This window comes from Sinocyclocheilus rhinocerous, unplaced genomic scaffold (assembly GCF_001515625.1).
Source record: "Sinocyclocheilus rhinocerous isolate Xijiao unplaced genomic scaffold, SAMN03320098_v1.1 scaffold1841, whole genome shotgun sequence".
Taxonomy (NCBI): domain Eukaryota; kingdom Metazoa; phylum Chordata; class Actinopteri; order Cypriniformes; family Cyprinidae; genus Sinocyclocheilus; species Sinocyclocheilus rhinocerous.
Genome location: NW_015666172.1, coordinates 512,325 through 534,314, shown reverse-complemented (window position 1 = coordinate 534,314; position 21,990 = coordinate 512,325). Strand labels below are relative to the sequence as shown.

Sequence of the window (21,990 nt, the reverse complement as noted above, 5' to 3'; positions counted from 1 at the left end):
CAATGATTCCTAATTGCATCTACTTCCGGAAGGCCAAATAAAGTGCTTTTGCTTTTGCACTGAAACACACAGCGTCTCCCTGACATGGCTGCATCAACACTGCAGTTCCTGAAACCACGCCTTCTTTCTTTGCGTGTACATTTGGGCGGTATTACGCAAATATTTCCACATAGTGACGTAGACATGTGGGGGCGTATTTGAATGAGGCGTTTTAGCCCGGTCTGGATCAGCCTTCTCTTTTAGATAGAATAAATCCTTTTGTGGGAGACTTTGAGCTTTGTAACTCTGCAGATCTTATACATGCACAAATAGCTACATAACACACTAAAGAAAAGGAAAAATAGAAATCACATCATATGACCCCTTTAATATTTTCTAAATGCCTCTGATTTGTCTTATCTTCTTGGACTGACATTTAAGAAGTTTCAATGGAGTTTCAATTGATTAAGCAATGTGCATTTCATAAAACATTGATTTCACAAAACAGATGAAGACGGAGTCATTGTAGATCCCAGATAAGAGAGAAATGGATGTTTACCATAAGGCCGAGGCCATTTCTGCAGAGTTGCCCCGGGCTGTTCATGTGGCTCAGGTTCTGGTAGAGTAGCTCAAAGAGTGGCAGATACAGCAGACAGATGCGGGCCTGCTGGTTCTGTCATCAGATGAAAGGAAACAAATTATTATGAAACACTGTAGCAGAAAAAATTATCACTAGTCAAAGACCGCAGTTGCTTAATATTAGTGGTTTTACTGTGTATATTTCATTTATGCTGCCATGATTTTAATAATGAAGAAATAAAGAAAAAAAAAAATTGCTACAATACACAATCATATTTGTGTGGTTTTAGCTAAATGGTTGATAGGGTGTTACTGGGTAATTGCTTACCGGTCCAAGTCAAAATAACCCAAGCCTCTATCAGTATCAACTATAAAAACTATTACAAATATTTTTTTTTACTCAAAAAAAGCTGGAATAAAATAAAATGAAATATAAATATTAGATTTAAAAAATTTACCTTACAAAGCTTAAACCAAAATTGTAATTTTAATTAACTTGAGAACTTAAATACATGTAAGGTGAAGTAATAAATACACTAAAATGAAAACGGTAAGAAATCTATAATAATAATAATGAAAATGTCAAAAGCAAATAACAAAATAAATATAAAAATAAAAGCTAATTCAAAATAATGGTATATAAATAATAATAAAATTAACTATTTTCTCTACGATATTTTCTAAATTATACGGCAAATAAAACAAGTCTGTTCACTTAAAGGAACAGCATTTGGAACGACATGAGAAAATGGTCTATAACTAAAAATAACTATAATAAAATCCCTAACCATGGCCTTAGCAAGCACCACTTAAATACAACTACTAGGCTAAAGACTAAACTTCTAAGATTTTTGGAAATATTCCTGGAATGACTCGCCCCGTATGTTTTTAGAAAATGAACGTCATTCTTGTCATTTTTATGATGTTGCTCATACAGTTAAGCATGTTTCATACAGAATCAGCTAAAAACCAAACCATATCAGCTTCTAATGTTCACTGTCTTCTGGAAACTATCCCATGATTATCCCAGAGGTTCAGGCACCAGTAGTAGCCGAGTCATGTTAAGAAAAAAAGTGAACAGATCATAAACAGATCATAGAGGCTTCTCAAGAAATGCGATTGCAGCAGGAGCTCGAGAGCCATGTCTGTGCCAACGATCTGGAACTTAGATCTGGACTCACTGAATCTGGCATTTGCATAACAGACAAGACTGTCTGTGTGAGATGAATGCAAACACAATGTGCAGCAGTTATTTTCAATGGTGACAACGGTTCGGACATAACTGGAGGATTTCTTTGCATTGCTGTCGGCCACCCTCCTTGATAAAAGATAAGATGCAAATACCACAAATTTCAATAACATCGACTTGCTTATGCATTGGGGTCATCTCAGATAAACTCCTGCATCCCTGTGCATGTTGTACAGAAAAGTTTAACTACACTTATTTGTGCTGCATCGTATTAATTAATATATTAATACATTTACTTGGTATTTATCTAAATTGAATCTGGTATTTAATTTCTTGACATGGGATTTTAATACACAAAACATCCAAATAAACAAGGTTTTACATTTTCAGAAGCTAATGTGAGGTACCATGATGCTAGGGTGTTGCCATGACATGACAGGATATATGAGAGGATGTTAGACTATTTCTATGCAGTTGCTATGGTGGTCTAGGTGACTGCTTACTAGTCCAAGTTCATCCATAAGTGCTTATGATATTCTAGTCTTTAGATACAACTCCAGTTCCATTTTTAATCCAGGTCTATCTGATACATTTTTTTTTTTGCCTGTTTTTTTGCTGCCAGACAAAATTAGCAAATTTGTTGGCTTAGAAAAGTAATAGCACACCTCTCCTCAAAAAGCTGCATGATTTGAGGAGTAATTTATGTCTGTCATTATATGTGTGGGTTAAAGGTACACTACACCCAACAATGAACAATCTCTCATCATGTATTCACCCAGATGCACATGACCTTCTGTCTTCTGTGGAACCAACTGAGTGTTTTCTTTTCTTTTTTTCTAAACCATTGCTTCTGGCCAACTATCATACAAGTTCACACTCGACATAAACGTCCCACGTGAAACTCACACAAAAAGTGACAGTCATCTGTGTTTCGGCATCACTTCTCGTGAGTTTCACAATGTGTTCATGCCACGCTTCACAGTGTTCTGAAGGAAGAAATGTTTGAAAAACTTTAAGTTAATAGTATTTTCACACATACCTATTGTTTCGCTTCAGTTTCATCAACTGGAGTTGTATGGATTATCGTTTGTTTTGCATGGTTGTTGAAACATCTACTTTGAGGGTCCCATTCACTTGAATTACATGGATTAATAGTTTTTTCCCCCTAAATTTCTCTGTGTTCCACAGAAGAAAGAAAGTCTTATACATCTGGGATGATGAGAGATTTTTCATTTTTGGGTGGAGTATCCCTTTAAGGGTTTGTTTTGAATTCCTAACCACATGTATAAGCAATACTATTAGTGATGCTTGCTTTAGTAAACACTACTAATTAAACCAACAGTGCGAAACGAAGTATCATGGAGACTAACATTAACATAATTAACATAACAGTCATGTAAAGTTGCACATGCAAAACAGCAATCTGTCTTCTGTGAACAAAGGTTGATGACACCTGTCTATTCAGCAGCAGCAGGGACAGGAATTGTCCTGTCCTTTCTAAAACGATACATATGTTTGTGAAATTACGCAACTTACCTTAAAAGCATTGTATCTGTCGTCCATGGCATGTTTGATCATGAGGTTCTTGAGTGCAGCCACAGCCAGCTGTCTGATCTCTGGGCAGCCCTGGAGTCCATCGGCAACCTCTCGCAGAAGCAGACCCACCAGGAAATGGTTTTTGCAATAATCCTCGGTCAGGCTGTACTCCAAACTCTGATCTGAAACACATCATTTCAGGGTCAGCAATGTTCCACACTAGCATTTACAGTATTATGAACGTTTTTGCAATCTGTGTGGCCTTTTATTAAAAAGTAAGAAGCAACACTTTTATTTCATGCATCCTAAAGACGCAATACTTTTAAAGATGCATATATGTAAATGGTGCTTAACATACAGGTGTAACAGGTAACGCACCTGCGTTAAGTCACTGACATCTGTGATAGTGAAAGGCATCCAAATGAAAAGACAGTGTCTAGGGTTTGATGGCTGACAACTTTCAAATGCTTTTAGGAAAGCAGACTTCACTGCATTCCAGACATCAAACAACGACAGAAACAGAAACCAAAGAGTGACAGAAAAACCTTGTGCTTAAAGTGAAAGCATCTTTTTTGTTATTGAAAATAGGCCATGCAATTATAAATAGCCTTCTTTAGCAATAATACCAAAATCTTGATGACAAGATTTATCCTCTAATGACAAGTAGCTGTTCACGTACAATTGAAAATTCTGTCAATTTTTACTCACCCTCAAGTTGCTTTAGACATGCATGCTGTTATTCATTCCGTGGAACACAAAAGGAGAATGTTTGAAGAATCTTCACACAGTGACAAGTGGGTCAGTGAACAAACCATTCTTTTTAGCAGGTTCTTTTTAAACTGGACTAAATTAATTCAATTCACTGATTTCATGATTCAGCGAAGGGGAAGATTTTAAGTCTGTTCCTCACACAAAGATGTTGTATGGCTTTAAAAGACTTATATAACATACACTACTATTCAAAAGTTTTTTTGAAAAACAATTAATGCTTTTTTTACTAAGCAAGAATATATTCAATTGATCAAAAATGATGGTAAAGACATTTATAATGTTTGCAAAAGATTTCTATTTCAAATAAATGTTGTTCTTTTGAACTTCATACTGAAAATGTATTATACAAATAATGTTTTCAACATTGATATTAATAAAAAATGTTTCTTGAGAAGCAAATCAACATATTAGAATACTTTCTGAAGGATCATGTGACCCTGAAGACTGGCGTAATGATGCTGAAAATTCAGGTTTGTCATCACATGGATAAATTGTATTTCAAAATATATCAAAATAGAAAACAGTTATTTTAAATTGTAATAATATTTGGCAATATTACAGTTTTTACTGTATCTACGATCAAATAAATGCAATCTTTGGTGAGCATTAGAGACTTCTTTTGAATCCTTACATTTTTGAATGGTAGTGTTTGTCTACAGCGTCAGTTTTGGAGCTTTAGTCACTGTGAACCCTTAATGAATGGAAAAATGCTACTTAAATGCTTATTTTTTGTTCCACACAAGAAAGGAATGGAAAAACATGAAGGTGAGTAAATGATGAAAAGTTTTTCATTTTTGGCTGAACAATCTCTTTTAAGATCTTTTGTACTTCCTGTATTCAGAATTGAAAACAGAACAGCCACATTTCCTCACATTTTCGTATTATAATAGTAATAAAAACCAGATTACAACAAGTGCACACAAGATGTTTCCGCACTCATTCTGCATGTGTAGTATTACACAGTTAAAAAGGGCAAGTGCGGACAGGACAAGACAGACAACTTCATTACAGCAACAAACATCTCAGGTAGCAGGAAAACACTGCCCTTTTAATTTCTGTGGTGTAAAATCATCTCAAACATCCTGTCACAATATACATTTAGTCATTGAATTTCATCAGAGCAAAGCAAATATGTTATGCTTGGTTACAGAAAAAGCAAAGGCCTCAACCTGAAGCGTCAAATGCAGTTAGACAGTGATTGATGAATGATGCTGGAGCACAGCAAGGCAATTAGTGGGGTTATCAGGACGATTATCTGGTGACTGGAAGTGCGTTTGCATCGGCATTGGTCGGCATCACCTACCTACGACACCAAAACACTCCGCCGCATACGAAATAAAATCTGAAATAATGAATAAAGGAAGCAATCATGCAGGATTGCCATTATCAGTGGTGGAAGTGAAGCTGTGAGGGTGTGTGGCTGTGTTTGAAATGGAATAGTGCTCACTAATAAATACTGCACACAGTATATACTACATACTTCCTTTCATTTGTTTATTTATTGATTTTTAAATGGACTTTAAATGGTTAATTATGCATTACATAATGATAAACATTTCAAAGAACAGTATGCTACATTGATGCACATTTAATTCAGCGAATTAAATTATAATTTAAAAAAAAAGAAATTAATGCTAAAACACTCCGCCGCATACGAAATAAAATCTGAAATAATGAATAAAGGAAGCAATCATGCAGGATTGCCATTATCAGTGGTGGAAGTGAAGCTGTGAGGGTGTGTGGCTGTGTTTGAAATGGAATAGTGCTCACTAATAAATACTGCACACAGTATATACTACATACTTCCTTTCATTTGTTTATTTATTGATTTTTAAATGGACTTTAAATGGTTAATTATGCATTACGTAATGATAAACATTTCAAAGAACAGTATGCTACATTGATGCACATTTAATTCAGCGAATTAAATTATAATTAAAAAAAAAAGAAATTAATGCTATTATTTAGTAAGGATGCATTCAATTGATCAAAAGTGACAGTAAAGACATTTATAATGTTGCAAAAGATTTAGATTTTAAATAAATACTGTTCATTTGAACTTTCTGTACGTCAAAGAATCCTGATAAAATTGTATAATGATTTCCACAAAAATATAACACAAAAACTATTTACAACATTGATAATAATAAGAAATTTTGCGAGCAGAAAATCAACATAGAATGATTTCTGAAGGATCATGTGACGCTGAAGACCAGAGTAATGATGCTGAAAATTCATCACAGGAATAAATTACAATACATTTTAAAACATAATAAAATACCATTTAAAGTAACGGTTTTCTAATAATATTTCGCAATATCGCTGTACTGTCTTCCTGCAGTTTTGATCAACTTTTGAAAGGTGTGTATAATTTAAATATGTTTTTGTGTGTGTCTCTTTGTGTGAATATGTATATTAGTTTCAAAAACTACAGGAAAATCACAGTTAATATATTTTTCCTCCATGTTTTTTGACTACATCAAAGCCAAATGCAATGATTGATTGAGAATAATGTCATCTCTGAATGATCAATGATATGCATCAGCTGTGAAACGTTTATCTTTTGTGGTTTGTGCCACTAGAAACTAGGCATGACAAAGAGGCAGAACTCATCGGGGAGCGTCTGACACCTGCAGCATTTCTCCCGCTGAAAATGAACTGGTAACTGCTGGAGATTCAGCTTTGCCATCACAGGAATTAATTACATTTTGAAATATATTAACACAGAAATCAGTTATTTCAAATTGTAATATTACTTCACTATATTACCGTTTTTACAGTATTTCTAATCAAATAAATCCTGCATTGCTGAGCATGCAAAAACATAACTGATCCCAAACTTTGGAAAGGAAGTGTACATACTGTGCACAGTATACATAATTGACACTGCACATATGAGTAGTATGGTAGTATGCTAATCCTGTGCCTCAATGAAAAGAATGAGAGGTCATATTGTCTGACCTTCATTTGAACTCTGTTTATGGTGAGACATATTTTTTTTATTTGAAATGGTGAAACTGATAAACTCATGACAGCCATTACGTGTTACATGTGTTATAACTGAACTTGTTAAATCCAGTGTTTAGGGGAAACTCTTAGGGAAAAATATTCAGATTCATGCCAAAATTATATGTTAAGCTTGAGTGCCATCACGCCCCACTTCGTGACACTTAAGTCCCTGTGTGGCTGGTTTTCAGGTTCAAGTTACATGGCATAATGAATGGTGCTGCTAGCAGATCTTAAAGTGGTGAAGTTGTTAGACTGGGATGGAGGGGAGGATGGGGGCAAGGAAAACCATGGCAAGGTGGGTGGAGGGTGGAGAGACCTACCTTGGACTCGCTGCAACTTGGTTCGGCCGAACGCCATGGGCAGGTTTAGAGGAATGTAGTGCTCGTGGTTGCACACCGTCATGAGGAAATCAAACTTCATCTCTGTAAGTGCCTGCAAACATTGTGTAAAAAAAGTGATGAGTGCGATGCTGGAGAAGCTGGTTTGTGGGTCATAGCAACAGACAAGATAAAACAGATTTATTGCAAAAGCGTATCTGTACAAGTTCTGACAAGCTGTCTTAATTCACATCCGAGTTCAGCAACAGAGTCAGCAACACTTGTTATTAAGGAAAGTTACGTTTTAATTATAAAGCACCTTTCCCAATCTCAAGGTCGCTGTACAAGAAGAAAATACATAACCACAGCTTCAATCAAGAATGCAAGCGATAGCATACAGTACATACATATACACACGCATACACTTAAATACACAGTATAACAGCAAAACCAGAAAGCACAACACAGATACCCAGTTATTTCACAGCAGAACATTAGTCAGAAGAAAGCTGTAAATACCCATTGATGTGAGACAAAAACGAGGTACAGTAAGCAGGTTTGAGTCAGATGACCGAAAAGAGCGAGAAGGTGAATAACAGTACAGCAGTTCAGATTAATAATGGAGACCAAGTCCATGAAGACATAACACTGATATTACACTGAAAACTACAATAAATAGTTTTAAATTCTACACGTGAATTTTTAGGCATTACAACATTGCAATGTACAGTATGAAAAAGTGATGTTTATTTTGAGATTTGAAGAAGATTACATTTTACAGTGTTATTAAATTATTATAATTAGTTTTTAAAAATGTACTTCATCTTAAGGTCAGCTAAGGTCATCTAAATGTAAGTATAGGTCGAAACAAGCATACACAATTAAATATCCAATATCAAGTGATATTGACAAAACAAAAAAAAAATCTAAGATAGAACTGTTATATTGTAAATCCCTGACAATTCTTGTGATTAATAACCCTAATTTTTTACAGTGCATAATGCTCAAAATGAATTGATAACTGTAATACTCATATGCTTTCAAAAAAAAAAAAAACATTTTCTGAAATTCATAAAATTCAAACAATCGTAGCCAAAAAACAAAAACAAAAAAAAACTCAAACTGCTTCAGAAAATCAGGTTTTATGAAAAGCACTACAAATAAATTAATTGAACAGTTTTAAAATCTAGATTTTGTAAACACAAATATACTGTAGTGTTGATTTATTGTTTAGCATAATTTCCACTGAAATATGAGTTTTTTCAGATATTCAGTACTATTGAAAATACATAACTTGCACCCTTTCAAAGCATGTGTATTCTCGACAGGCTGTGGCCCATAGAATTTGCAAGAAAAAATGAGTCATGCATGATATGATAGGATATTCCACAATAAAACTCTGTGATACCAACAGCACAGAAAATGAGAACAGAGAAGCTATTCCACATTCCACAATGAGTCACACCCATTATCTGGATGTCTGTTATGAAAGAACCTCACAGAGAAGTGAATCTCTGAAGAATCAGAACATAAAGAAAAAAAATCACGTTGTATTGTTTGATGAAAGAGAAATTAAAAACACTGAAAGCATTGTTAAGAATAATGTACCTGTCAAAGCAAACGGGCCACTTCTCAATAAAGTATTAGTAGAATAAATAAGTTAAATATTGTTAAAATGAATTAAAACAGTGTGTTTATTTAATTTGATATGGTTGAGTTGTGTGAACAAAAGTAAAATCATTGTTTTTTACAGCAGAATTTAATTATGACTAGTGCTGTCAAAATTAGCATGTTAACACAGATTATTAATTTTTTTAGTTTAACGCGTTAAAAGTATTAAACGCCGTTAACGCAGGGGCAGAGCTAGGGTTGGCCACCCCACTCACAACTGCTACTTCTGTCTCTTTTTTTTTTGACAAAAATTGTGTTTATTTGGACACAGAACATCTTTACGGCCACATCAAACGGGAGACTTTTCATACGCGCACTCCAACTTCACCTCAGCGCCAGGCGCTAGACAAACAAGTGCGGAAACGGTACAGGTGACGAGGGAGCTTCAGTAGAACAACAGTGAACTTATGTCAGTAAAATCTATTTTTTCCGTCCCGTCAGACGTTATACTGTGCTCATAGCACGTGCTCTTCAATAGCACGCACAAATGTAGCCTGTAACATTTAATATTAAAGTTATGTCGTCAGTTAAGTCATGAAGTTACCAAAAAGGCGATTAATGTTGCCTTAAAACTGTGCATGCATGTAATTATTTATTATATATGAGTCACATTTCAGAACATATCTCTGAAATGAAGTGGTTTTCAAAACTGTCCTGGAGCAGCCCAGCACTGTCTCCCTCATCTAACACACCAATTCAACCGGTCAGCATTAGCAGACTTTAGACTTTAAGTCCTGAAGTGGGTCAGAAAATATAAAGAGTTCAGATCCGCGTCATGTTCAGCAGCAGCAGCTCTTAAAGTGATAGCAGCCAAAATAACCTGATAACCCAGCTGCTGAGATGTCTGTTCCTAACATTTGTAGTTTTAAGGGTTCATCTATATTTAATTGAGAATTTAGTGTTTGATAACTTTATTCAATTTCTGTATATTTCCTACTAGCTGAAGGGCACAGGTTGCTAAATATGACATTAGTTTTAATGGGTTCATGTGAGGATTAAGTTTACTTAAATTAGAAATTGTAATTTTTTAAAGTCTAATAAATGTTCAAATTGATAGATCTCAATTATACTGTAGTGTTGAATGGCTATAGTCAATGGTTAAAGGGATAGTTCTTTAAGGGATAGTTTTTTAATATAACTCTGATTGGATCTGAAAGAAGAAGGTCATATACACCTAGGATGGCTTGAGGGTGAGTAAATTATGGGGTAATTTTAATTTTTGGATGAACCATCATTTTAAGTATTGGGGGGGGGGGACAATTTCCTAGAGATATCAGTTTCTACATTAATTTGAAAATTATTGCAATATAAAAGTATATTTAAAAACTTTAATGCAAGGTGGGATTAATTGCGATTAATTTCAGAAAAGAATTGTGATTAATTCGTAAAAAAATTTTAATCAATGGACACCAGTAATTATGACACTAATGTTACCTTGAAGTGGTACCACCAGGTTGATTCGATCCAAAAAACAAACAAACAAAAAAACATTTAGTCATTTACCAATTAATATTAATAACCCACTAAATAAATGCAAGTAGCATTGCTTTGACCATGTAATGTATTTGAATTGTTTTGCCTACCTTTGGATCTTTCAGGCTGTAGCCACACATGTAGTCATTTATCAAACTGAAAGCAAATCCTCGGTTCATGAACGTAAGGCAGCGCTGTGAAGGGGGAGAGTTTCAGTCAGAACAATGTAATGCCTTAAAATGAGTCCATGTGAACAACAAATAAAAAAAATTAATGATAGATCCAGTAGTGACTACTGGTACCAGAAAAACTACAAAAACATTTACATCACAACACACTGGTGACCAAGTCCAAATGTTGAAACACACTTCAAATAATAGCTATTATTAGATAAAATAGATCAAATTTGCTCTAATCTACCAAATTTGATCACTTCAGTTTATTTATTATTGTGAATGGCATTTGAAAGCTATGATTATAGGTTAACGTACAACTGCAGAATATCAAACACGCTTGTGCAACTTGTGTGCACTTTCAAGAACATGTAGACAACACAATTCAAACAATTAAACTAAAAATAAAATAGAAATAAAAAAATAGCATTAAAATAAAATATTAAACAACTTCTAGTGGCACAAACTGCAAAAGATTTTCATGGTTGACATGTATCATTGATCATTCAGAGATTATATTATTCTCAATCAATCATTGCATTTGGCTTTTATGTGGTCAAAAATATGGAGGAAAAATATTAAATATTAATATATATATATATATATTAAATTTGCTGTGATTTTCCTGTACTTTATGCAACTGCCATACATATTCACACAACCTTTCTTAAGTTTGAGGTCAGTGAGATTTTTTAAATGCCCACTTATTTGATCAAAACTGCAGAAAAACATTGATATTGTGAAATATTAACAGAAGAATATTTGTTACAAAAATGTTACATTTATTCCTGTGATGAATTTTCAGCGGCCATTTACTCCAGTCTTCAGTGTCACATGATTCTTCAGAAATCATTTTAATATGCTGATTTGCTGCTCTAGAAGCATTTCTTATTATTATCAATGTTGAAAACAGTTGTGCTGCTTAATATTTTTGTGGAAACTATGACATATTTTTCTCAGGGATCTTTGATGAACCGAAAGTACAAATTAACTGCATTTCTTTAAAAAAAATTCAAATCTTTTGTAACATTATAAATGTCTTTACTGTCGCTTTTAATCAATGTAATACATCCTTGCTGAAAAAAGTATTAATTTCTTATTAATAAAATAAAAGTATTGAAAAAAAAACCTTACTGACCCCAAACATTTGTCATTTAAAACTTTAAGGAAATTTTAAAACATTAGGCATAACCTAAATGCTTTAAGTTAGATCACACGATCCTTCAGAAATCATGCTGATTTTCTGCTCAAGACACATTTCTTATTATTATCAATGTTGAAAACAGTTGTGTTGTTTACCTCATTGAGGCATTAAAGAGTTAAGCCTGACTTTAAATAATAAGCCTGATCTTACTCAAATACTACAGCTCTAGGCCTGACCTTGATGAAGCAGGCCAGGCTAAAGTTGACGCAGCGGGCCTCCTCTGGGATCTCCACATAGCGTATAGTGATGTGAGGCATGATTGACAACAACAGGGACTGCAGTGCTTGGTGGAATGATTCTGGAAACCTCTGCGCTCGAGGCATCTGCAGGAAATGTTTCACATTATTAACTGTCACATAGCTATGCTATAAATACTACATAGTTTCAGTGGGTATAGGAAAGAGTCATTTGTAAGTACAGTAGGATTTTATCTGATTTCATTTCAGCTATAAATGCCCCAGAATGATATTCTAACCAGACCGAAGTCCAATTTTAACAACTGAGAAAACAGTTTTCTTGAGTGTCATGCAATCTATTGTGCTGGAGGCATGTTTGAACAACAGATTTTATACACCGGCCTTTAAATGACATACATGAGTCAGGGTTTCAGTTATGCAAACAGGATCCAATGGCATGTCAAATAGGTCTGAACATGTTTGAAACGGGCTGACAGAAAGTTGAAACTGTTAAACACACACTGTACATGCAAAAGACAACTCTATGTCAACAGTACAGTACAGCGCAGCTCGTGTTCCTTGTTTATGAGTTTGAAGGGTGTTTCTTCACAGATACCTTGATCATGCAAACTTTTGAAGAATGAGGAAGTTAACCGCATTCTATGTACAAATGCCAAAAGTGGAAAACAACATCCTGCTCGACAGCCCAGGATTATTTACATCCAGCTACTTTTTATTGTGTTTTACTGAAGATGATGACTAAGAAAAGGAAGTGGAAAGGAAAGCCCTATACACTCCTCTTAGATAACAAATGGCCGTTAATTGATATTAATCTAAAGTTTCTTTGATATTACTTTAAAGTGTCATATTTGTGAATAGATTATACTAACTTTCATTCTGTTACCATCCTGGAGGTATTGTGCCATTGACTTGGCCATGGTCTCAAAGAAGAACCAGGAATACTGTAATATAAGACAAAAAGAAAAAGGACTTGATACAATAATACAGATGAATGTCGTAAATGTGTGCCAATACATAAACAGTTTAAATATTTACAGATACCACAAACCATATTACACATTACTGTTCAAAAGATTGAGGTCAGTAAAAACAGTAATATTGTGAAATTTCTAAAATATTTAAATGAAATTTTCTTTAATTTAATTTAAAATAAAATATTATATTTTAATAAAATGTCATTTAATCTAGTTATGCCAAAGCTGAATTTTCATCAGCCATTACTTCAGTCGTCAGTGTCACATGATACTTATATCTAATATGCTTATTTGGTGCTTAAGAAACAAAAGAGCAGCATTTATTTGAAATATAATTATTTTGTAACATTATAAATGTCTTTACGGTCACTTTTGATTAATTTAATGCATCCTTGCTGAATAAAAGCATTAATGTCATACAGAAAATAAAAAAATACTTAATGATCCCAAAATTTTGAACAGTAGTGTAACATGAAATCTAATATTAATATAATGTTTATAATAATATGAGTGTATACCATATCATATCACAGGAATGTTCTGAATGTGTGCCAATATAACAAAATCTTAAATATACACATAACTGTATACAATACCACAACATAATCACAAAAATAAAGCAAAGTGAAAGTGAATTGCATTGCAGAAACAATGGACTTATTATTCTACCACAATACGATGTGATCTCTGACACCAGCCAAAGTCAAACCAGTATTCGGTTATCTCATTCTGTAAAAGCGAATTCCCTCAAACCTAGTTCCAAGAAAGCACTGAGAACTGAATTCCAAGAAAATGTGTCCTTGTGGACATGGTTACGTAACAAGACTTTATGGAGATGCCGAGTCTATATGAGACGAGGTCGGTACATTGATTTGAATACACTGAGGAAGGTCCAGTGGCACTGAATAAAAGAAACTGGTGCATATTATTTGGGTGTCAATGGTCATATCATGATCTGTTTTTTGGAACAACCCACCAATTCCTCGTAACTTACTCGGACAATAAACCACAATTCTGAAGTGAATCAAAAGGATAGAAAATAAACACAACAGTGCCATCTGCTGTGCAAAGAGAGTAGATCATATTCACCATAACTGAACAGTTTTGTCACCTTGAGGAGTTTGTTGCAGGTGTTGAAGTCTGCAGTTTGTTTGAGGATGACAGTCACTGCTGTAGCCAAAACTTCATGTGTCGTCACCGATTTTTCTGAAGTTGCGTTGTTGATCCGAAACACGTACTGCAAAATAAAACATTGATTTTTACATTTTTTAAAAATAAAACAAACAAATCAAAAGAGTACACATTTTATTTATAAAAAGAAAAGCTCTTCTTGGAAACCAAAGTTCTTCTGTCACATTACAAATACAAGAAAGCTTGTTACACATGCAAATGTTTACATTTCTGATGACATTACATTTTCTTTAATCAATATTTTTGTGATCATATTAATAAAAATAACTTCAGTGTTTTTACTTTAACTAGTACTTTATAACTTCGGTTTCATCAAACTCACATTTGTGAGTCATCCATTATAGTATTGTGAGCATACATTATAGTTCATTCATGGTAAGGATAACAGGGAGATATAATGTTGTACCTTCAGAAAAGAGCGCAAGTAGTGCTCCAGTCCCTCCTCATGACACTGAGACACTATGTGAATGATTACCCTGAGACAAACAGAGGCACTCTGGTAACGTAGCAATCCTATACACTTTAAACTATACAAAACAATTAAATAAGGACATTTTGCATTCATAGGCTACTCTGCATACAAAACAGTAATACAGAAGCTTGTGTCTTTCTGAGAAGACAAATGAAGTGGTAAGTCACCGTGTGGAGTTGACAGCAATATCTCGACTCTCTTTGCTTGCCATCGTGAGGATCTCAAAGAGCTGAACGAGCACCGTAGGCAGAAACTTGATGCTGACCTGAGTCTCTACCGCATGTAGGCACTTGGAAATGAAACAGGAAATGAAAAGGATTCATGTGACACTGAAGACTGGAGTAATGGCTGCTGAAAATTCAGATTTGCCATCAGAGGAATAAAGAGCAATTTATAATATGTGACCCTGGACCACAAAACCAGTCATAAGAGGAAATTGAGATGTATACATCATCTGAAAGCTGAATAAATAAGCTTTCCATTGGTGTATGGTTTGTTAGGATAGGACAATATTTGGCCGAGATACAACTAAGGGAGCTAAAAAATCTAAATATTGAGAAAATCGTCTTTAAAGTTGTCCAAATGAAGTTCTTAGCAATGCATATTACTAATCAAAAATTAAGTTTTGATATATTTACGGTAAGAAATTTACAAAATATATTCATGGAACATGATCTTTACTTAATATCCTAATGATTTTTGGCATAAAAGAAAAATCAATCATTTTGACCCATCACCCATACAATGTTTTTTTGGCTATTGCTACAAATATTCCCCTAGAGACTTAAGACTGGTTTTGTGGTCCAGGGTCACATATATTCAAATAGAAACTGTTATTTTAAAAATGTAATTACATTTCACAATATTACTGTTTTAACTGTATTTTTGATCAAACATATGCAACCATAGTGAGCAAGACACTTCTTTCAAAAATATTACGTTTTTAAACAGTAGTATACAATATGTGCTCCAAAGAAAAGCTCAGCAAAATCACGAGCGAGGTTCAACATAAATCAAATATAGTCCTCTGTTTTGAGAAAAAAAAAAGTTAAAAAGTGCATAACATTGTGTAGTTTTTTATACACATCAAATTTTGTAATATTGTTTAACTTAAATTAACATTTTCCTTTGTTCACATGTAATTCTCACCTTTAGGTACTTGACGAGTTCAGCGGGATTGCCCTGTGATGTTGACCTCATCAGCTGGCAATACTGGAAGAAATTGTGGAGGTGCAAATCCTGGATGGATGGGAGTTACTAGATTAATGTTTTTATTTTACAGAACACGTCATTGCTCTCTGTTCAGTGCAATGGAAAGTGGCTGAACCATCCTTAGATCAGATCAACATACCTGAGTGTAAATTGTTGATGCTACATACGCTCGGACTTTAAATAATGGTTTGGCATTCTCCACCCATTTGATGTCTGGGGAAGACTGCAAAAAAAAAAAAAGTGAATCAATCAATTCAAGTAGCCAAACCATCAATGAACAAATGAACCAACCAATCAACAACCCAACCAACAAACAATTAATTTTTAGAGTTAGTGTTGCTGAAAGGAAGATTTTACCTTTTTTGAGTCTTGGCCTTTGTCATACATGTACCCAGCTGGTAGATTAGCAGACACAGGAAGCTGTAGTTCTGAGGACTGTATTCTGCCATCCTTCAATAAAGGAGTCCAGGAATAACCCACTGTAGAGAGCGAGAGTTAAAGGTATATTCCTCACACACACACACCAACATTCGACTGTATGCAGTCGGAAAGTTTTTTGAATGTTTTTGAAAGAAGTCTCTTATACACATTAAGGCATTTATTAATAATATTGTGAAATATTATTACAACTTAAAATAACTGTTTTATATTTTAACAAAGCTGAATTTTCAGTCTTTAGTGTCTCGTGATGTTTCAGAAATTATTATGCTGTAATATGCTGATTTGCTGAAACATTTCTCATTATTCTCAATGCTGAAAACAGTTGTGCTGCTCATTATTTTTGTGGAAACCATGACCATTTTTGAAAGATTCTTGGATGAATAGACAGTTCAAAAGAATCGTTCATTTGAAATATAAATCTTTGTAACCTTATAAATGTCCTTACTATCACTTTTGATCAATTTAATGTGTCCTTGATGAAAAAAATTATTAATTAAAAAAATCTTACTGAGCATAAACTTTGGAACAGTAGTGTATACAACACACAAGCACACATGCACACACTCACCCAGTGTTTCCACTCCATCCCGTTTCTTGGTGGTGGTTTTGTTGCCAACCTCACAGCTTATGTGGTAGAAAGTAAATAGAATGTGATGCTTCTCATGGACATGAACAGGAAGCTCGATTTTAATCTGTGACAGAAATGAAAATACTTCAACATTAAGGAAATCTTGACGAGTTGAATTCTAATCAAGTTCTTATAAAGAAAGTTGTGTGTTTATAAGCCTGATTGTGACTCATAAATACAGTACATGAAAATATAAGCATGTCATTGTGATTAGCTTCAAACAACACTGACTGAGTAAATAATGACAAATTCTTCCATTTTTGCTGAACTACTCCTTTAAAGGGGTCATATGATGCTGCTAAAAAGAACATTATTTTGTGTATTTGGTGTAATGAAATGTGTTTATGCAGTTTAAGGTTCAAAAAACAAGAAAGGAAAAATTGAAATCGCATGATGCGATTTCAATTTTTCCTTTCTCAGTGGAGTGTGCCAAGCTGATTGTGCATAGATAAGATCCCTGAAGTGTTTGAGAGAGGCGGGGCATAGAGGACCTACAATAATGTACAGTATTTGAAAAATAATGTGTTTTTTGAACATTAAAGATTCTTCATATCCTTGAATCGGGAAAGCTCGTGCTTTGTGCTGTTTATAGCTCAGTCTGATCAAATGTTAGTAATGCAAATGTCATAGTTTTAGGTCTCGATAATAATCTAAGGATGTGTTTATATTTCGTGTGCTGTTTATGTCCTCAGGTATACAAATGATAAATATTTATTTTTAACAGTAATGATGGTACAAGTACAAGTAATTGCGTACAAGTAAAAATGTACAATTAACTGTGATAAGTCCAATATGATGTGATGTCACCTGCTTGATGGATTTATACAGGTAATTAAAGATGAGATATTGTGTTGCTGTGCAGTTGAGTGAAAGAATAACACTACATGATAATATACGGATCTCACCTCATCATAAAACTCTGGACACTGATTGTGATGCAAAACTGCAGCAAAAGCACTGGTGGTATAAAGTGGATCCCCTGGCTTGCCATAGATGCACTAAAAGCAAACAGTGGTTAGTCAATTACACATTACACTGCACTAATTATAAAATATTAAAGAATTGGGGAATAAAACTGATATCACGCAAAGAACACTCAAACAGTCACCTTCAATGGGGCGGCTCCTTCATCATCAGAATCCTTGAACTGAACACAAACTGCAATGTTTCGAGCCTGGAAGAAAATACAGACACTGTATCAGACCTCATCATATATATTAGCGAATATTTGCTATCTCAACAACAATACATATAGCAATTATTCAAAACCTTTGGCTAGCAGCATGTACATAATGATGATAAATAATGTAATAGGACACCAATTATCTAGTGATAAATAAAGCAAAATGCTATTTTGCAAATGAATGAAACTGAATGAAAGCCAATAAACAGATGTCATTAGTATCATTGAGAAACAGAGCTGTATAAATGTTTGGGAGCATCTCTAATTTAGAAGAAAAGAAGTTGGAGAGTAACAGGGCAAACAGCCAGTAGAATGAGCTTTCCAGCAGTGGAGGAGGATGCAATTAACCCTGAAGTCTGTTTAATTTGAGATACCATCTTCCGTGAATTGATTATGAATAGAATCCCTGGGGCTCTTCACAGAGCCTCATGTGTGAAAACACATAGGCAGACATTGTTACTGCTTGAAAGAGCTTGTTGTTGCACCACCACCCACAGCTTCCCAGTTCCACTAATTACAGAACGTGCTTTGCGACGTGTGAGGAACCTCACCTTGGCAAATGTCTTCTGATTGTCGTATTTGAGCTGCTGAGGATAGACATAGAGTTGGTTCTTGTAGATGGTGAATGGGTGGTTGTATCTGGCCTCTTCTGGGACAAACTCCTCCACTTCCACGGACACCCTCTCACACTGCTCCTCAAACGGCTTCACAGGAATATAAGATGATGTGACAGAGTCTGTGAAGATAAAGGTTATAAATTAAATACCATTCATTATATGTTAACCCTCATGATGTGTTCTGTTCATTTTGAAATGGAAACTAGCATTTTCGGATTTTTTCCCCAAAATGCTAGTTGATGTTATCGCATTGGACTAAAACCTACTGACTGCAAAATGTTTGATAATTTATGTACTTTTTGGGTATTTTTCCCCCCACCTTGTTAGCATAATGACAGATTTACAAGCAATTTTTCATAGGACAGTCATTTTTGACCAGGAACACAAGATTAGGTAAAGGATTTTCAGGGTTAAATCATGAAAACAAAATGTGTCCACAGTGTACAAATTGGCATCCCATTCCTTTTTTAAAAGTAATAAAGACACAAATACCAGATTCATTCAAAAAGAGAACTATTACAAATTGAAATAAAATTAACCTAGCTATTTTTAAACATATCAAAAAGACTATGTATTCCTAATGCAGACTGTATCAATTAAAATCACATATCAATGACATAATCTGTTAAACAGATATTCAATCAACTAAAAAATATTTTAAATCATTATTTTTTAAATTAGTTACTATTATGCAAAAGCATAATGTTTAGCTGACACTGCATGATTTCCCCATTACAAAAAATATGGAACATTCAATAAAACTGTGACACCCAGGAAGTGACGTCATTTGGTGGAACAGCAGAAAAACAAGTAAATTATCTCCTTCCATTTTCTTAATTTTTACACATTTGTCATGTGAACCATGTTCTCAAAGTTATAAAAATGTATGTTTTATGAATTGCATCATATGCTAAATTGTGCCTTTAAATAAATTGTTACTGAGAATTCAAAAATTCTACGCCTTAGAGTTAGAAAGAAAGAAGGTGTTATCTAATATTAAAAGCCAAATGAAATAAAAAAAGACAAACAAACGTACTTGACAAGTCTGGAGGCACGCACTCAACAGTGATGTTAATTTGTCCAGGGATTATCTGCAGTTTGTTCTTCTCTGGTCTACGAACAAAAATGTCTCTTCAAAACATTCATAATGCATAATACAATAAAGTGACTAACAAGGAAGTACATTCCTGGTGGATGACGGCGATTTTGCCAAGTGCAACATGTCATTCACATCAACAATTTAGTGATAGGCAAAGGAATAGGGTTAATCTTAAAGGCTTGTACACCATTCTTATCACTTCCCTCTGATTCAGGGCTAGTGTTTAGGTTAGGGATCAAATAAGGACTGTTGTTACAGGCATGCTGACCCAGGAAAATTTCCTACTTGTCAAATTCACAGGGATACCTGGCATCAAAAGATGGTGTATTCAGTCTAGTACACACGCGTTGCCACTCACTTTTTGAGATCTGTCAGCAGTTTGATAAGGTCTTCAGTGGATATCTTGCTACTGTCTTGGCGGTAGAGTGGAGAGAACTTCCCCTCAATGTCTAAACTGCCTTGGTAATCTTTGAACACCTGTCTGAAGACACAACACACATATCCTTGGCACCAGAAATGAACTTTAAAACACTTACACATTACCTAAATATTTACTAAAGTGATTTCCGAAGAGTACTGACTGTGACATTCCAGTTTGAAGGGCACGTAATTCTACTTGATGTAGAACATAGATCATTTAAGCTTTACTAGTCCATTAAGTGAATAAGGAGCGAGTTTCTGTGTCTTACTTGGCAGCCCAAGCGAAGGGCATCCGGTACTGGCCCAGCCGTTGGCACGTCTGCTTGGCAGTCTTCAGGACTTTCTGCACTGTCTGAGAAACAGACACATAAAAAGGCATGGGAGCATTCTGGAAGCATTTAAATCTGAATTATCAAAAGACAATTCAGGTCAAAAACATTACAAAACATTACTTAAAGGGTTAGTTCACCCAAAAATGAAAATTTTTACTTACCCTCGAAGCATCCTAGGTGTATATGACTTTCTTCTTTCAGACGAATCCAGTCGGAGTTATATAAAAAATTGTCCTGGCTATTCCAAGCTCTATCATTGCAGTCAGCGGGTGTTGCAGTTGAACAGTCCACAAGTCGTCAAATAAAGCGCGCGCATTCATAATTAAACGTGCCTCACACGGCTCCGGGGGGTGAATAAAGGCCCCCTGTAGCGAATCCATGAGTTTTTGTAAGAAAAATATCCATATTCAAAACGTAATAATCACTTTAATGTAGCTTGTGCCAACAGTTGTAAACGGAAGCAGCTCTGGGCGGATGACATGAGTTCAGCGTTGCGCATGTGCCGGTGAGTCTTGTGAAAACCGTTTGTTTACAGGATCAAAAGAATCAAAGTTTCCTTACTTTAGCAAAGGAAAACCAGTCTCCTCTTGGCTTATATCGAAATCATACGCGGAAGCCGTTCCGGCGGATGACGCAGCACGTATGCGTTGCGTGATTAGTGACGAATGCGGAGAGAGAACAAAACAAAACGCCGGTCATGAATTAGAAGTACAAACCGAGGATTTGTAAAGAAAAATGTCGGAGGATTTCGATATAAACCAAGAGGAGACTGGTTTTCCTTTGCTAAAGTAAGGAAACTTTGCTTCCTTTGCTCCTATAAACAAACTCGCAAAGACTAGCATACCTCAGAGGTGCGCGCGCTGTGCATACGTCATACACCTTCCGCCGGAACGCCTTCCACGCATGAGAGAAAAGTGTTTATTACGTTTGAAATATGGATATTTTTCTTTACGCGTTTTATTTGACGACTTGTGGACTGTTCAACTGCAACACCCGCTGACTGCAATGATAGAGCTTGGAATAGCCAGGACAATTTTTAATATAACTCCGACTGGATTCGTCTGAAAGAAGAAAGTCATATACACCTAGGATGCTTCGAGGGTGAGTAAAACACAAGCTAATTTTCATTTTTGGGTGAACTAACCCTTTAACACCCAACAATTGTATAAATACAACACATTTTTATACTATTTTTATACAATACTGTTATTTTCCAAATCAGACTGACATTTAAAATGTTAAAATGCATCCAAGAGAGTGTAGACAGCTTGTTGATGTTATGCAACACTAAGAACTCATGCCTAAGAACTGTTTTCAGTTCTC

General features: G+C 34.8%; 1 protein-coding gene across 4 annotated transcripts in view; it reads right to left on the bottom strand.

Annotated features, from left to right (window-relative positions):
- LOC107731893 (dedicator of cytokinesis protein 11-like) overlaps positions 1 to 21,990 on the bottom strand; it is an 84,584-nt gene that overhangs the window by 43,426 nt on the left and 19,168 nt on the right. For 3 of the 4 annotated variants that reach the window (XM_016543080.1, XM_016543082.1, XM_016543083.1), the window contains 20 exons: positions 20,605 to 20,687; positions 20,274 to 20,396; positions 19,853 to 19,929; positions 18,751 to 18,935; positions 18,125 to 18,190; positions 17,922 to 18,014; positions 16,957 to 17,080; positions 16,305 to 16,426; positions 16,087 to 16,170; positions 15,885 to 15,974; positions 14,903 to 15,024; positions 14,670 to 14,739; positions 14,184 to 14,309; positions 12,968 to 13,039; positions 12,078 to 12,224; positions 10,635 to 10,718; positions 7,384 to 7,495; positions 5,358 to 5,396; positions 3,284 to 3,465; positions 539 to 652 (listed from right to left, as the gene is read on the bottom strand). In XM_016543080.1, the coding sequence (XP_016398566.1) occupies positions 539 to 652; positions 3,284 to 3,465; positions 5,358 to 5,396; positions 7,384 to 7,495; positions 10,635 to 10,718; positions 12,078 to 12,224; positions 12,968 to 13,039; positions 14,184 to 14,309; positions 14,670 to 14,739; positions 14,903 to 15,024; positions 15,885 to 15,974; positions 16,087 to 16,170; positions 16,305 to 16,426; positions 16,957 to 17,080; positions 17,922 to 18,014; positions 18,125 to 18,190; positions 18,751 to 18,935; positions 19,853 to 19,929; positions 20,274 to 20,396; positions 20,605 to 20,687 (2,115 nt within the window). The remainder of the gene's footprint in view (positions 1 to 538; positions 653 to 3,283; positions 3,466 to 5,357; positions 5,397 to 7,383; positions 7,496 to 10,634; positions 10,719 to 12,077; positions 12,225 to 12,967; positions 13,040 to 14,183; positions 14,310 to 14,669; positions 14,740 to 14,902; positions 15,025 to 15,884; positions 15,975 to 16,086; positions 16,171 to 16,304; positions 16,427 to 16,956; positions 17,081 to 17,921; positions 18,015 to 18,124; positions 18,191 to 18,750; positions 18,936 to 19,852; positions 19,930 to 20,273; positions 20,397 to 20,604; positions 20,688 to 21,990) is intronic. The other variant, XM_016543081.1, reaches the window with a different exon arrangement.